Source organism: Scomber scombrus, chromosome 10 (assembly GCF_963691925.1).
Source record: "Scomber scombrus chromosome 10, fScoSco1.1, whole genome shotgun sequence".
Classification (NCBI taxonomy): domain Eukaryota; kingdom Metazoa; phylum Chordata; class Actinopteri; order Scombriformes; family Scombridae; genus Scomber; species Scomber scombrus.
The window spans coordinates 7,210,995-7,228,028 of record NC_084979.1 but is presented as its reverse complement, the minus strand read 5'-3'; the positions used below and the strand labels follow the sequence as shown (position 1 = coordinate 7,228,028).

General features: G+C 39.0%; 1 protein-coding gene across 1 annotated transcript in view; it reads right to left on the bottom strand.

The window, feature by feature from the left end:
* ctnnbl1 (catenin, beta like 1) overlaps positions 1 to 17,034 on the bottom strand; it is a 54,337-nt gene that overhangs the window by 10,048 nt on the left and 27,255 nt on the right. Inside the window, exons 12-13 of the mRNA XM_062427065.1 lie at positions 14,579 to 14,676; positions 12,688 to 12,768 (exon numbers count right to left, since the gene is read on the bottom strand). Of these exons, the coding sequence (XP_062283049.1) occupies positions 12,688 to 12,768; positions 14,579 to 14,676 (179 nt within the window). The remainder of the gene's footprint in view (positions 1 to 12,687; positions 12,769 to 14,578; positions 14,677 to 17,034) is intronic.

Sequence of the window (17,034 nt, the reverse complement as noted above, 5' to 3'; positions counted from 1 at the left end):
TTTAATTTAACAGAGGATGGATTTTTCTTAAAAATTAAAAAACAATTGGAACATGGAAACGGTATGTGACACAGTAAATCAAGAAAAAGGGCAACTTTTCAAACCGTTCCTAATGGAAACAAATAGCTTTCATTGAGGAGCTAAAGGGTACTACACATGACATTTACGTCCCGATGATTTAATCTCTAAGAAAATTAAAACTTTTAAAAGGCCTTGTCCTAAAAGATCAATTACACTGTAAAACCCAATTATAGTTGTGAAGTTCAGCTCATTAACATGACTTCAATCAAAGGGCAGCTCCTGAGGACGACGGCACATGACTATTGTTGGGGAAAAAACATTTTTAGCAGCAGGTTGCAGAGCTGGGATGCAGAACATATCTATTGCCGTGACGTTGCTTTTTCTCATCCTGCTTTCATTCCATAGAGAGAAGAAAAGACATCCAGATACAACTTCATCACAAAAGGCCTACTGTACACTCTCGACCGTGGCTTGTTAAAGATGCAAAACAATGCAGATAATTAAAACAAGAACCTTTAATAAAGCCATTGAATGTAGGGCATTTGTCTCCTCTGCGTCCTCGGGGTAAAACGCTGGCCCAGAATTCGGCTTTATTACAAAGTGGGGAGTTATCGCACTGTAAAAAAAAAAAAAAAAAAAAAAAAAGTCCCAAAGCTTGGTCTTGTTGCTTGTCAACGAGTGTGCATTAAAGATGCAAAAATAAATTTGAAACAAAGCTATTTGAATGTTAAACGTGTTTCCTCTCCTTTCTTGTAGGGAAAAAAAAGAAAAGATTATCTCAGTTTCCAGGACAAGTCGCTTGTTATTGGGGGAAAGGATACATTAGCTCGCGGCCAAGTTACACAAGTCTCACAATCAAACTCCAACGGGGGGTTCACAAAACAGAGCGTATGCCTGAATGGCTAATAGATAGGATGGAGTGTGCACACATACAGTAATCTGACCCCTGAGGGAGTGGGGAAAGAAACAGCATGCACGTGCACAGATACCCTCCCTGTGTTTGCATTTTTTCTCACTGTTCCACACGGGAAGCAAGTCTTATTTCCTGTCACCCTCATTACCGCTCGTGGCCAACAACACTGCAAAAGCGGAGCTGGAGGCGTTCTCGGACAACTCAATTATATCCGTGTTGCCTATCAGCTGGCGGAGGGATGAAGCTTTAAACAAAACAAAAAAAACATGAAACAATGTGAATGCAGCTTTGGCGAGATTAGCGGAAATACAATATACTGGACTGTAATGTGTGTCCGCGATCAAAAATTAATTCTTAGTAATTCTCTAAGGTAGAATTCCTAAGGCAATGGAGCAAAAAAAAAGAGACTAGTGAAGGGAAAAAAATTAATTGGACTTCTTTAGTGATTTACTCCTTCAGCACAATCCATGTCTCCATCATCTAGAGGCTTAAAAAAAATTATATCCTTGTTTAATCAGTCTAGTACACTTCATCTACAAGCGTGCTGCATGACTGAGGATTTCATTAGTCAAATTATAAGAAAATAAAAGCTTACACCTGGATTCACCTGGCCAACCTTCACTAGTGCAGTAAAAAACATTATGCTCATGTTGTTTAGTATACTCATGGTAAAATAATACACTAGGCCTACTGACTTTAATATAGCAGTCAATGTTGAATTTTTTGTGTGTCAAGATTTGGATGCAAGTACCAAATTGGCATCTTTTTTTTTTTTCATGTGAGCCTGCAGTCAGAGGCTCCATTTAGTTTATTTACTACACAAACAATCTGCCTGGGAGGGAGATGTGGTTGTCAAAATGACAGAGGAGGAAGAGGAGGGAACGCAGAAGGAGGACACTCCTGTTTAGTATTTACTTGCCAGGGACTAATATAGTTTTAAGTGCTTCTAAAACAGACAGATCCTAGCCAAATACAGAGCCAAAGTGATACTAGAACGTCCTGGGTCTGTATACAGATGTAAGAAAACCTCATTCAAATTGACATTTGTCTTGAAAGATGCTGTCCGTTCTGGTCTGTTGACTAGCCAGGAATCAAGTGGTGTTAGATTGTGCAAAATCATCAGACAGTTTCATCAAATTGACTGACAGCTGCTGGGCCAGTAGAAGCTGGGCGTGCTCTGAAACAAAGTACCCTGATCTGAGTCTTTGGCATTGTGCTCTGTGTATTGGCTCACTGTGGAGATTTTGGTTCCAGAAATGTTTTCTTTAATTGTATCCTTAATTGTTTAGACAACAAAATACTAAATAAAAAAAGATTGGTTTGTGACTTTCTTTTTCTGGAGCTTTAAACCACATTTCATGGCCCTCCTCGGCAAGTTCGGTCATGATGCAGTCTAATGGAAATGTAAGCGAATAGCCTTGTTGAACAGTCTCTTTTCCCCCCTCTGACTAACGGAGCCATGACTTTGACCCTTTCACATTTTATACTCTGACCAGTCTTGGTTTGGTGATCATGGTCACATGATGACAACTAAGCTGTCTCCAAGACAACTGGGAAAACCCTGTCTGATGAAAGACTGAGATATAGCTGAAAGCTCCAGAACAATGATAGTAAATGGACGCAGCATCTTTTTGTGTAACTATTTTTTCCAACTTTAAGAATAAACTTTGATACTCAACATGTCATCTATGTGCTCAAAATAAAAACACATAATACTACAGTTAAAAACATAACTTGAACTATACATAACTATGTTACATAAACCCATATAAATACTAGAAGGTTTACAGTATGCAGTAAAACATACTGAACATATATGTTCTATATTATACTACACTGTCCATGAGCCTGAAGCTGGATTTATGGTTATACAAGAGTACATATAAATGTCTCTGCAAACCTATACAGAGAGGAGTGCTCTAGGTAACCGTAACTTACAGAGGAGGAAACACGCACTTTCTAAATCTCGTCAAGCAGGCTGATTGGTGGGAAAAAGAAGGGGGAAAAAGCTCAACTAGAGGAGCTTCATGCTCATCCAAGCCTCAAAAATGCTCCATTTGTAACTCACTAACATCATCTATGCAGGACAATTACTTCTGTAGCCCTTGACACCCCCTGTAACTTCTCCCACTTAGCCTCTCTATAGCAACAAGCGCTCTGATCAAGAAAAAAAAGAAATCTTTTTTTTTTTTTTAAATAAGGTCTTAGACAAGTCAATTGCAGCACCCTCCAGGGAGCCTGGCTGTAACATAACGGAGAAAAGATGTTCCAGCACACATGAAGAATGGGGAGGCCAGACCTCTGAATCCAGGCGGCGGATGGAGGGTTTTGAGCTATGACAAGTGCATTAAATATTCATTATTGTGAGGAGAGGAAGTGGACTTTTGGGATATTAAAACCCAGAGCCGACACTGTCTGTGTTGGCAGTATTCATTACAGCAGGAGTGTTTTGTCCACTCGTGAGTTTTTGACACTGCGGCCAATAACTTGTGTGGCCGCTCGGTCCCTCTGGCAAACACGGACATAAGAAGCGAGAAAGAATAACGTGTTGAAAGGAGGGATTGGACAAGTCAATTACTGCAACCTCAGGGGAGCCTGGCAGCCTGGCTACAGTACAGACAAAGTAATAAGCAGTGATTTTCAGTCTCGGTCCCTTTACTGTAACTCAGCCGCTTTGTACTTGTGTGTCTTGTGTGATGGGGTGTGTATGATTTATTGGAAGAGTGTGTGTATGTGTGTTTGTGGCTGTGTATGACATGTGTATGAGAACTGTGTGTGTGTGTGTGTGTGTGTGTGTGTGTGTGTGTGTGTGTGTGTGTGTGTGTGTGTGTGTGTGTGTGTGTGGCTTGAAGAAGAAACTTTATCTGGGTGTGTTTCTTAATGAATGTGTATCTGCTTGTTATATGAGACTGTGTATGAGACTGTGCATGTGTGTGTGTGTGTGTGTGTGTGTGTGTGTGTGTGTGTGTGTGTGTGTGTGTGTGTGTGGGGCTGGTTGTTATTCCAGTGCTGTCTTTTCCGCTGGGATGCTTAGATGCAGAATTAAAGTGATTTCTTTGTCAGCACTTTGCAAAAACCCACTGTGACTGTGCATGTGGTTTTTGTGTGTGTGTGTGTGTGTGTGTGTGTGTGTAATGCTCTTTATGAGGCTTACTGTAAGCAAACACCAGAAAGAGGGAGGTTAGATATCCTCATTAAAAAAACAGAGATACAGAGGTATAAACTTTGAGGGAAGAAACTGGAACTTTGTGCGAGAGTGTGAGACAACATGCTGATTTCAAGTTATGATAATCTCCCAGAGAGAGAACAGCCCTTTTTGCTTTTGACGCACATCAATTAGTTTGTTCACAAAGTGGGGCAAAGAGAAACAGTGTTGTTACCAGAACACCACGTCATTCGGTCTGTGCTGGAGTCTGAGTTGCTGAACTTGACGATCACAACCACAGTTTGTCTGTGTTGTGCCCCAGGTGGCTTCCCTTCACAAGTCACACTTGCCAATTAGCACTTTACACAAAGTACAGCTGATAGGAATGTCACTCATTCTACAGGTAATTGGCTATAAACTGAAGTAACGGTTAATGTTAATTTTGCCAGCTTTTTAAAATTTTTATTCAGTCTTGGTCTTAGTCGTGTGTCAAATGTCCTTCATTAGTCAGTCATATTTAGTCAACTTCATAGGTTTTTATTGTCACGTTTTGCTGCGATTCTGTAATAGATAGTCTTGTCTTTTTTGTCAATGATATTGCATGATGATATAATCACAGTTAATACAGTCAGCCGATATTACTGCGCGATATTGACCTATCACAGATATATTGGTGTGGCGTATGTTGTTGGATATGTGCCGATATTTTACATTTACATTGGATCCTTGTCTCTTAATTGAAGTTTTATATATATATATGTACATGTTTGTTTGTTTTTTATAAGTTTTTTTGATTTAGTTAGTTATAGTTATTTGTAATTATTAAATCCCCAGTGAAGTTTACTGTTTCAAAGTTCTGCCGTCATTTTATACAATCAATAATAATAGGGGTCATTGCAAAAAAATGCATGTTTATGTATATGTTCTTTATATATAAAATGATCGGTTGATACATTGATATCAGAATTTTAACTCCTTAATATCAGTATCAGCATCTGCCCAAAAAAATCCAGTTTCCAATATTTAATGACATCGGGTCCACCTCGTCTTTGCCGTGTCTTAGTCATGGATAATTTGTTTGTAAATGGTTAACCTCATCAGTGAAGAAAGTACTCAGGAGCACAGGATGTCTTATACTGAAATTGTATATTGAAGATTGGCCGAGGAGAATCAAAGTATTATGCATACACCCGTCTGATGCATGATGCAACCACGAGTCCTCCGTGGATAGTCTTTAAGTCTTTACTGATAGTGCCACAAATACTCTATGCCCATAAACGGTCATACTCAATGGATCTACAGCACATGGAATTAGCCTATTGGTTTGTTATTCTACAAACAAGGAAGCACAGTTACCTATCTGTGGGTTTAAGGAGTCAAACAGTCATATTCTCTGACCTTGGCTGCCACAGCAATGCTGCATCATTGTTATCAGAGTGACTCCTGCTTTCCCAAAATGCCACAGACAGCTGTTCAGTGTCTCAAGGACACAAGACAGTGAGTGGCTTTCTCTGCTAAGATTAAGTGCTGTTCCTACCGTTATCTCAAGGCCTATGCTTGACCCTAAATGTGAAAAAATTCCTTAACAGTCAGGGGATAAAAGTTTTTATAATTCATTCTCTGGAGACCATGAATAGGCACTACCAAAATTTTACACAATCATTAATTTTACTGATCACTACTAATGATCTTAACTCACACAAGGTGCAAGCACAATAACACTCTAGTTATCATGGAATTGTTTTGAGTCACCCTCCCTCTCCAAACTATTCAAAGGACATCTAGACTAGAGTAGCTCTAATAGGGAATATGCCAGTGTGTAATGTGTCTGCATAGCAAGTGTGCAGTAGAGCAAGCATCAGAAAATGTGACAGCGAATGTAAATGAGCGAAAGTTAGCCTAACCTGAGCAGGCTCACTTAAGGTGGATCAGCTATTCTCATTTCAGTCTCAATGTCAGTTGCTCCTACTGTAAATAGAGAATGAGAAAATGTTTGGCTGCTGAATCTCTCCCAACTTTGGCTCAATACCCGTCTCCCCAAACTCTGAGGACCTTCACAACAATCCTTCCAATGGTTGTTGAGATATTTCAGATATGTCAGCCATTCCTAGAACCATAAGTGTAGCCAAAAACCCTAAACGAAAATATTCACACTACATTAATCTTGCAAAACTTGCACTGCCAGTGTTTTCATTAGCTCTACTAAAATGTGTGCTCCTGTCAAAGCACTCAATGTCAAAGATTAAATCAAAGCACTCGGTTAAGGTTAGGGGACAAAGGCATTCTTGATTAAAGTACTGAGGACCCTGACAATGAGGTGAAGGAGGTAAGGCTGAAAGATTTGAGAAAAACATACAAAACCATCTTATCATAAATCTATCTTGTTTCTACAGCGATAGAATCACGTCAAATAACACAGTTACTTTTCATTAAGGTTCCTTCCAGGGTTCAAAATAGTCAGAGAAAAGTCAATGCTGCGTTTATCACATAGAATTAAGGTACATTGACAGCTATGCTAAGTAAAGACGCAAGCAGCGGTTGTCATAACTAGTGAAATCAGTCTCTGACGCTTGTTACAACTTGCTAAGACACTGTTAATTTCACAAGTTATAGTTTAGATTGCACTCTTTCAAATTGCCATGTTGATATGCAAGTGATTAACTGTTCAGCATTACGCTATGGGGTTGTAATTATAAAAGCCTCTATGGTGCCACCTTGCTAAATAAAAAACTATTTAAAGAAGTAAAAGCTCATCAGTAAATGGGTTTTTTTCTGGGGGGGGTTTAATCATAGAAACTTAGATTTTCTGCTGTATGAATGAATCAATGTTAACTTTTGAAGGGATGAAGGATGGATGAGGATAAGGAAATATGAGAGATCAAAAAAAAAAAGTTGTGACAGAGAAACAACTGAGAGAAGAGGGAGGAAGAGCATTTTCTTCTTAGAAAGCATTTAAGAACAAAATATATCACATCCAGATACAAAACCAATTCCAACTTAACATAGACTTTCTTTTAAAATGTGTGCTGTCAGCAATGCTAAACCAGCTGATTTCTGCTGTACACGCTTGATACAGCTCAGTTAAGGAAACACACACACACACACACACACACACGCACACAAGCACACACACACACACACACACAAACAACTGGGTTCTTAGGTGCTAGGAAAGTGCACTCAGGCATTTTACAGTATTGAGGTCGGCCTCAGCCATGTTTTGCTGAGCTTCATCAATCTCCAAGAGCTGTTACCAACAAGCTGAGCACAGAAGGAAGGCTTGGAAAGGAAAAGAGGGAGAGAAGGCGAAGGGAGGGAAGCAGAAAGATGAGAGGAAAGGGGGGAGAGAAGGAGGGAAAGAGGGGGAAAATGAGAGAGAAAGACTGAATGAGAGATGGAAGGAGGAAGGAGGAAGGAGGATAGAAAGGGGAGGAAGGAGCCCCCCACCCCCATTCAAAAGGGATAGGGTGGAAACATTATAGTTGAGGAAGGTGTGAAAGAGTGATAGAGGGAAGGAGAAGATAATGTGAAAGAAGGTGAAGAAACAGGAATGAAAAGACAAAAGAAGTCATAAAAGAACAAATGGTGTTAGTGGTTGAGAGAATAGTAAAAGTAGAGCATTGGCAAGGAAAAGAGAGTGAAGAAAAACAGGACACTTAAAGAGTGTAGGGAGGAGAAAAGTAATGGATGTTTGGGTGAGTAAAAGACAGGAAAAGTGGGATGAGAGAAACGGAAGAGGGGAAGTAGAGAGGGAGTTGAAAATGACAAAATAAAGCAGGAGGGGTGGGGGGGGAAGCAGCCTTTAAGGGAAAGAGGGAGAGAATTAGAGGGATAGAGAAAAGAGAAGCGAAGAGAGATACCAAGGTGGGAGGAAAATAAGCAGCTTATTAAAGGGGACTGGGCTGGAGACGCAGTGAAAATAAGCAGCAGCAGCTTTTTCTTTGCTATCCTCCTGAGAAATCTGTGGATAATATGTTGCAGAGGAGAAACATTTTGCTTACCGCCCCTTAAAAACAGGCTTAACTAGGGGAAACCGAAAAGGCGCGGCAGGAGAGAAATAAAAACCACACTGCTGCTGCTGCTGCTGCTGACTGCAGCCGATTCAGCTGAGGCGCCGGACAGAAATGGGTTGGCGTCTTTATCACCTTATTTAACATAACATGACGTTTGGTGAAAGCTTTGATTCACACACAGACTTACAGCATCATCTGGGTGTTTGCAGTATTACAGTTGTAACCAGCAGGAGTGAAACCGCAGCCTATTGCTCAAGATGATCAAAGAACCTCCAAACAACTTACAACACTACAAAAAAAATCCCTTCTGCAAACACAAATGACTTTAGAAGGTTTATTGAAATTTAAATTCAGATTGAAATTCATATTGGAAGATTAAAATTCAGGGATGGCCTAACTCATGAGTTTTCATCCTCTGTGGACAATCAATATCACGTCAAATAGTTGTTGACGTTGTCATCCTTACAGCTGTGCTGCTGACGTGGCTAAAAATCAAAAACAGTTATCTTGAAACAACTAACGATCTTAAAGATACACGCATCTTTCGAAAGCAGGCCACCTAAATTAAAGGGCAGGTTCACAATTTTTTAAGTGTGTCTTAAGACAACAGTCAGGAGCCATTTAAATAGGTTTTTCTTGCCTTAATCATTCCTCATGTCACGCTGTGTATTCCTCATGTTCTAATGGCCTCTCCCCATTAGGAGATCCATTTATAATGCATTTACATAGTAAGTTAATCTGAAGTTAATATGAGGCTGCAGCCGGCCAAATTAGTCAAATTAAGTAGATATCTTTCAACATTACAGTCCTTTTTGTTACTATACTTCCACCACAGCTCAAGAGGGAAACACAAAAAAGGTATTTGATGCTAAAAAGACGTAAATGTGGCAGATACCAACTTGATATGACTAATTAAATGTGAAGCAAATGTTTTGTGTGGCGCAATTACATGCAAAAACAATGCAAAGATGTGAACAGATGCAAATTTGTGCTGGCCGATGCATGACACAAATATGTGAAATTTGCATATTCACCCACGTTGAAAATATTCAATTGAATATTAAAAACATTCAATTTTAGCGAAAAAATTTCCCCAAGGCTTTGCAGACTTTTGTATACGGAGGAACAGAGGGACAAAGCCGCTCGGACAGCTCCTAAGTGCTGAGGAGCTCTGGAGAAGAGGGCTGGGAGCAGAGTAGCTTATGGAGGAATAACCTCCACAGTCACACTAGATTCTGCTCTGATCCAAAGCTCAGAGTTTGTTTGTTTTTTTAACTTTTGGGATTAAAAAGAGAATCTATCTTCACTCTTGCTTCTTAACCTGTCTGGAACACTGAATCGCTGAGGTGCCGGCCTCTTCTGTCAGGTGTTATAATGCAATTAGTCTGTCTTGGTCCATGTTGACTGGAGGGGAAATGTACTTGAATGTACTTCATGGACATACAGAGAAGAGAGGAGTGGAAAGAGAAGCGAGACCGGAGGGAAATAACAGAAAGAAACATGACTTCCTGGTGAGTTTTAGTCTAAAGCTGAACTGAACACAAACACTCAGACATTGTTGGCGCCTGCCATTGCTCGCTAACTTACTGCTAATGTACAGTAATGTATTCTGGCTGGCTGGGGCGAATAAACCCGAATGATCCAGCAGTCAAACTCACACGAGTAACATGAGGCAAAAATTCACTTCATGCTTGGTGTGAACACAGCATAACTCAGACTGCTGAAGTCTTATATAAGCGTCAGACACACTTTTAAATGCATTTTTGCACTAAATGGATTTTGTCCCCTATCACTTACAGTGAAAACACATTTGAAGGAGATCTTTCAATAGCCAGTATGAACAGGAGGAATAATAACTAAACCTGTCACAATAACTACTTTTAATGGACGATATATTGTCTCAGAAAGAATCGCGATTAACGATATTATCGTCGCTTGAAGATCATTTTATACAACTGATATAATGATAATATAGTAGCATAATAATACAAGGGGGGGTGGGATTGGAGAGTGGGCGCTACACTTATGTAAAAATACAGACTGCCATTATGGGCCGAGACAGAGTTATTTACCATTGTGTTTTGTGTTGTGAACTGTATTATTAATGACTGAAAAAGAACATTAATAATATTTGTGTAACTTTTCACAGAACTAGCTGTTCATGAAACTACTACTATGTGCTAGAGTCCTGTGCATTTAGTAGTGAGTGGTAAAAGGTTAATAACTTACTGCAAAACACTAGGACAAGATTATTTATCTTAGTTGACCAAAAAAAATGTAATCATTCTAATACACAATATTAAGACTTTCTGTAATTGCCCCATTTGCAGTGTGTAATGAAAAGAATATTGTTGCTCTTCCACAAAATAGGTATTTTATCACTTTCTGCCTCATATGCGCCTAATTCAGCATGGCTCTGAACTGGGGGGGAGGTAAACGTGTGGCTTCAAAGATAGTGGCACACACAGAAAGGGTTTCTTATCACCAGGTTATCACAAAGTCATACTTTCGCCATCCCAGAGGAAGAGAGGGAGAGAGTGACACAAGAAGACGGGGGAGAGAGAAAAGAGGTAAGGGAGAAGGAGGGGGAGGAAATGTCAAACTGTCTGGCCTTTTCTCGGCAATCCCACCACAATGTCTGTCTGAGAAATGAATCTTCTGTCATCTTTAGATAGAAATCTCACACTTATCTGTGTCCACCCACACCTCCCACCGCCCTGTCATCCCTACATTCACTTAACTTCCTCTTTTCGCCACCTTTTTTCCCCGCACTATTTTTCCTGTTTTACTCCATTATTCCACATCCACACCTCCTCTTTTAACTCTACTTTCTGGTTTGATATTTACAGTATATCCATCTGTCTTTCTTTCATTCCTTTCGGAGGGCAGGATGCTCTTTCTCTTGCTCTCTGTTGAAGCCATTATCCTCTGCCTGGCCACTTATCTTCTATCTGTATCCCTCCATTGGTCTGTCTAGTCCACAGCTCAGCACATGGACACACACACACAAACACACAGCTCAATAGGGCCCTCACACACAGTGATCAAGCCTTGCCTTCCTCTGTTACGTGTCATATTGTTATCAGCAGTATTGTGATGCTTTTCTTTTGGGGGGGGGGGGGGGGGGGGTTTCCTGCCTCATGACTTTGAATGTGACACAGTGTGGAACTGCACATCTTATCTGCTAAAAAAAAAGGGGGGGGGGGCATTTGGATCACACATGTCAACCCTTTACAACAGGGATTGAGGTTGGTATCTGAACATCTATAATGCAATTTGAATTTTTTTTATCTACTCGGCGATAACAAAAACCATGAATGTGTGATAGGAATGCACTGGAGTCCATGTTTTTCCTCTGTAGACAATTATAATGAAAGGTTATCTTTCCTGCTTTATTCGTTCCACAGCAGGTTGATTTGAAGTTGTGGGGGGGAAAAACGCTTCTAGAAAAATGACACATAAGCCAAGTTTTTAATACTTTTTGTGTTAAATCAAAACACATTTTATTTTATTAACACTTTTTTTTTTTTTTTTTGCAATTTTCAGATTAGTTTCAAATTGTTTTCATGGCACAAGTGAAGTATCGTAAAATAAGATGGGCCATGGACTTCCCCTCCCCCCTCAGTGATACAGCGAGGACCAACAGAACTCATTAAGATGACGAAAGATGATGGCGACAACACTGACTACCGCTGTCTGCCGATCTCCATCTCTCTGATGCGGGTGCAGTGGAATATCACCATTACTGATTTATGGGTGAATTCGCTCGAGTAGAATTTTAACTTGATGTCAGATGGCAGTCGTTAGGTTAACAGGGCTGATGATTAATAAATGAAAAGGCGCTGATTTGACAGGTCTGATCTGGTCTGGGCTATGGCGGTCAGATTTAGATTGGGGTTGGTCAGGTGTTCCTCGGGCTACAGTTAGTTCAGGATCAATTGTTGGGTTCATATAAAATGCTAAGTCGATTTTTACGAAGGCGATATTTCAATGGACTGCTAGAGCTCACCAGGAATAAGCAATCCTGTGAAGACCCTCCAGGAATTTAGATTAATCAAGGTGTCATTCTTGCCAACAACATATCCATTCTGTTCCATCAATTCTGTTTGACAATGTATTGATTAAAGTCAATCTATTGCCCATGCAGTACTCCCTCACTGTCCTGGTGACCCCACTTTGAAATGAACATAGTAGAAAAGACTGCGGTTCGATTCTGGTTCGATTGCCCATCTCTCTCTCTCTACCCTTGTTTCCTGTCATCTCTGTGCTGTCGCTATCTAATAAAATGCCCCCAAAATATTCAAAACATACTTCTAATTACGCCTTGTTCAGATACAACTTGGCTTTGAATTGTCAACAACACAATGTTCGGTTTCCTTTAAATCAAGAATTGGATTAATTATGTGAAGTAAGAAAAAGCAGAAAATTTCAATCATAAAATTTCGGTGGCATCAAATGTTTGACACGAGTACATCGATCCAACGAGCTGCACGATAAGAAGTCAGTGTACAAAGAGACAGCGAGGCGAGGAGGACGAACGGTACAGATTGAGAGGGCGGTAGGGATGGAAGAAAAAAAAAAGGAGAGATGCTTACATGTTTCTCTCCTTCGATCCTCTTGTCAGCCTGTTGAACAGCCTCCAGGTACTTAAAATGCAACTCCATCAGTCGATCAACCTGGAGAAACAATGAAACAAGAGGCAGGCGGAGAGAAAGTGAGAGAAGAAAGCACCGTGAAAATCATGAGAAATGTGAGAGAAATGGAGAGAGCACAAAGAAGAGAGAGAAAATGAGACTCTGAAGGCATATTTGAAAAATGAGATTGTATAGCTTAAAAATACATCAATTGTTGACCTATCTATATGCTTGTGATAAAATATTTGAATTTTGTATAAATTATATCTACACTTTCTTTACATTGATTATTTTTATCATTTTGCTGCCGATGTTTATGATTGCTTGAGGGTTTATGAAAAGGAAATGTAATTGTCAGATTCAAATTTATTGCATTAACATAGTGAGGCATTGGAAATTCTCATAAAATGGTAGTACAGAGAGTGTTTGATGGAAATGAGACACTAGGATGATTTATTAATGAAGGAGACGTCGACGTTTGATTTGTATGACAGGCAGTTTGCACATTAAAAGTCCTACATCCTATTAAAATTGCCTTGAGCAGCTCACTGAATATTAGACATTTTTGCATATGTAATGGGATATGTGGGAGTAGCAAGGGGAACAATGCAGTTAAGGTGTCAGGTTTCATATATTAATCTCTTTCTCAAATTCTACGATGTGACAGAACTTGCTATCCACAGGTACACGGTGCTGTCACTGACGTCTGACTGACCTGAATGGAAACCTGAACGTATTTAACCTGCATTGTAAACTCTTGCCTCTAGCTTCTGGTAAAAATAAGATTACACTGTTAAAATACTGTCAGTTTATTGAATCTCACATATCAGCTGGTTTATACTGGTCTTATAACTGGCCTTGTTAAGTAAGCACAGAACTGATAATTACCTTTAAAAAGGTAACAGTACAGTTTAACAATTCAGACTTTCTCGCAAACGTTCTCATCTTCTTCACGGCCAATTTGACAATTAGTGTCAAAACATGTGCTCCTTGAAAAAGTTAACAAGACAATTTTATGCTAATGATTAAGCCCTGAACAAATATAATTAGTATTTAAAGCAATTTACCAACTTCAAGTACAAAGAATTTGACTAAAAATATATAAAGCTGTACAGATTTTTTTTCCAAGTCAACAACAGGCAGTGGAGACTACAGAAGTCTGTAGTCTCCACTACAGAATAAATTGAATTAAAATAGTTTGAAAAGCAGCATCAGGTTTGTTTAAATGTACATTTTGTATTTTTCTTGGTTTTATGTCATTTGAAATGAATTTTACACCATTTTTTACAAAAAAGTAAGACTGAATGCTCCTGAAAATGTCAAATGGTGAAAACCACAAAAAAAATTATAAAAATTAAGTATTTTATCCGCCTACAGTGTATTTACAAAAATATTTACTTTTCTTTTTTTTTTACGTAAATGGTTCCTGATTTACATGATTTACCAGATTAAATGTAATATTTAGAACAATTGTATTCCATTACGTTTCTTTAATATAAAAAGTTATAATGTAAGATCATGCCAAACTAGTTGATGTGGTGTTTTATTGAGAATTAAGCATTTTTAAGCAAGTTGAATTATTTGGTATAAAGTTTTTATGGTTACACCATTTAGACATTTTTACCATAATCCTCTAATATATTCTCTCAAAATAGATTAAAAGCAGAAATGTTATGCTTGGTGTACAAAAAAAGAATGCGTGCAAGTTATTCATACAATTATTTTCCAATTGTAACCCTTTTAAATTTAACTAAACCACATGGACACAAAAAAACATCATTGACCCACACACACACACAGAAATAGACTGAGGGAAGGAAAAGGAAAGAAAAAAAATGAAGAGAGACCTGACCTTCTCACAGTCGTTCTCTGTGAACTTGTTGAGGAGTCTGCTTCTCTGTTGGGACTTGAGATTTCTCAGCATGGAGGCGATGATGGAGCAGACGTGTTCTATGGAAAGGTAAGAAGTATCACCAAGAAAAAATGTCAACATTTTTCCAATAATCATCCATCTCTTATCCATGTTTACCTACCTTTATTATTTATTACTAACTGTTTTACACAAATAAACAAACATCTTGGACCTGACATTGAAACTGTCATCACAAACCAACAGGTGCCTGCAGGTTAACTAACTCTTCAGTTATTACAAACAGTAAGCTTGCAAAACCTGCAAAGCTCATTCACACCCACATAAGCAGCGCTCTGAAAGAACAAATCGATTAACATTTGATAATTTGCAATTATAGCATGCGGCTGGCTAATCATGGATACTCAGACAGAAAGTGCGCAGAAGAAGAGGTGGAGAAAATGTTAATGGAATTTAGAAATCAATTTTCATTTTAGGGCATGGTGGAACATGCGTAACGGTTTTGGCTTTGGTTAAATTATAGTTCTTGTGCTGATAGAAATGCGTGGTGGCTCTGGGGGGCCATTTAGCAAGTGGGAGGGCTTAAAATACACGTTAATTGACTTAATTAGCAACACAAGCTAGTTAGTCCCATTGAATGCCCTTATTAACCTAATTCATGATATGCAAGATGTGTTATCCTCCCATTCAAAGACTTTCTCACTCACAGGCTGTACCAGTCAGTGACAGTCATAGCATAATATTTCTCTATGATATTGAATGAAGAATGCACAGTACACACGGCAGGAACAGAATATGACATTGTAAAATCTCTGGATATACAGAGTGGGAAAAAAAATGTAATTGGACTTTATCAACAAGAGGTCAATATTCTTTCTCAACGGGGCTTTGCAGTTGCTAAGCAACAAGAGTACAGGAATCAATCCCATTTCTGCTTTTTAAAAGGGGTCGTGTTTGCCGTCAGCTCCCTTTGTGCAGTCCTCTGCGACCCGCACCGTCCTTACCCACACGACTTAAAGGCTGAGGAGACTAAAGGCTACAACAGCTGCCAACGTCAAGTTTCATGATATACTGTACATATCCATTCATATCAACAATTTGATTGGATGTATGAGGCAGGGAAACACACTGAAACACACTAGAAAAACAAAGTGGTGTTGTAATCCTATAGAAAGAAAATCCAATAGAAAATATATCCTCTCGAAACTGATATAAATGAACATTTTATTTCATTTCTGCTGAATCTGTGAGGCAGAATCCTTGAACTAAAAGAATGAACTGATCTGAAACTCTTCTGTTCTTGTCTCTTACCCTTATTACTATTAAACTAAATGAATAATTATTAAAATACCCATTATTCATGATGTAATGAATGTATTTTCTAATGGCATTTTAAGGGGATAATTTTTGTATGTATTTCAACAACAATTATATGCTTGGTTTAACTGACCAAATGATACAAACTCCATCCCTTAATTTATACCTTAAAAGGGTATAAATTAAAGGTTTTTTTTGTTGAGGTGAAAATTCAGAGATTACTTTCAAGCTATTGTGTGTTTTTACTCTCTCAGAAAACTGTTTAAACCGAATAATTAAATGTGTTAATTAAGGGTTTTTGTAATTAAGTCGTACTGAAGGGATTCAGCTTTCACCTTTTCAAATGAATGGACAACATGAGGGATCTTTGAGCAACATAAACGCCATTCAGATGCAGGTCACTGGTGTGTTTTCAAGGGTAAAATCGGGATTAAATAAGGGAAATTCATCCTGCATGTTCGAAGAGCAGATAGTTGACTGATTTGACAAATAATACATGTAGTTAAAACTGTGTTCTCTGGTTGTACATCTGGTATGTTTATTGGAGATTAGGGTTCTCTTCTTTTTACGTAGACAACCTTATTTCCTGTACACGCTGACAAGGAGGATAACTGCCATTTCCGAAAAGGACGCTACTTTATCAACATGATCCGAGCGGTAATTGATGTCGCCACCTCCACGCCCTGCCGGGGAAGCTATTGATCGCTGGCTGTGGAATGTTCTTTCCGAAGAGTTTAAAAACTAAACGGCGAACGCTCAGATGGCGGGTTTGTGGAGGTTTGGAGGCGGGAATACACTCGGGGGTACAAGATGGAGGGCAAGGCTGAGTTAAACAGCTTCCTCATCTGTCTTTAGAAAGGCTATCCAATCAATACTTCATCTACATGCTTTTTTCTATACTTTAACGTTGAAAACAAGGAGCAAACAACAAAACCTGAAAAGATTCATGACAAAACAGGAAAAATCAAATGCATGATAAAGATTTTACATTGAAAACGTTCACAAACAAAACTCATTTGTTGCAACGTGTTGCTACAAATGCCAAACAACCATGTCACAGATAACAAGCTGCCACTAGGTGTCTGCAGGGTAGTTGACTCGGATCAACCTACGTGTTATGA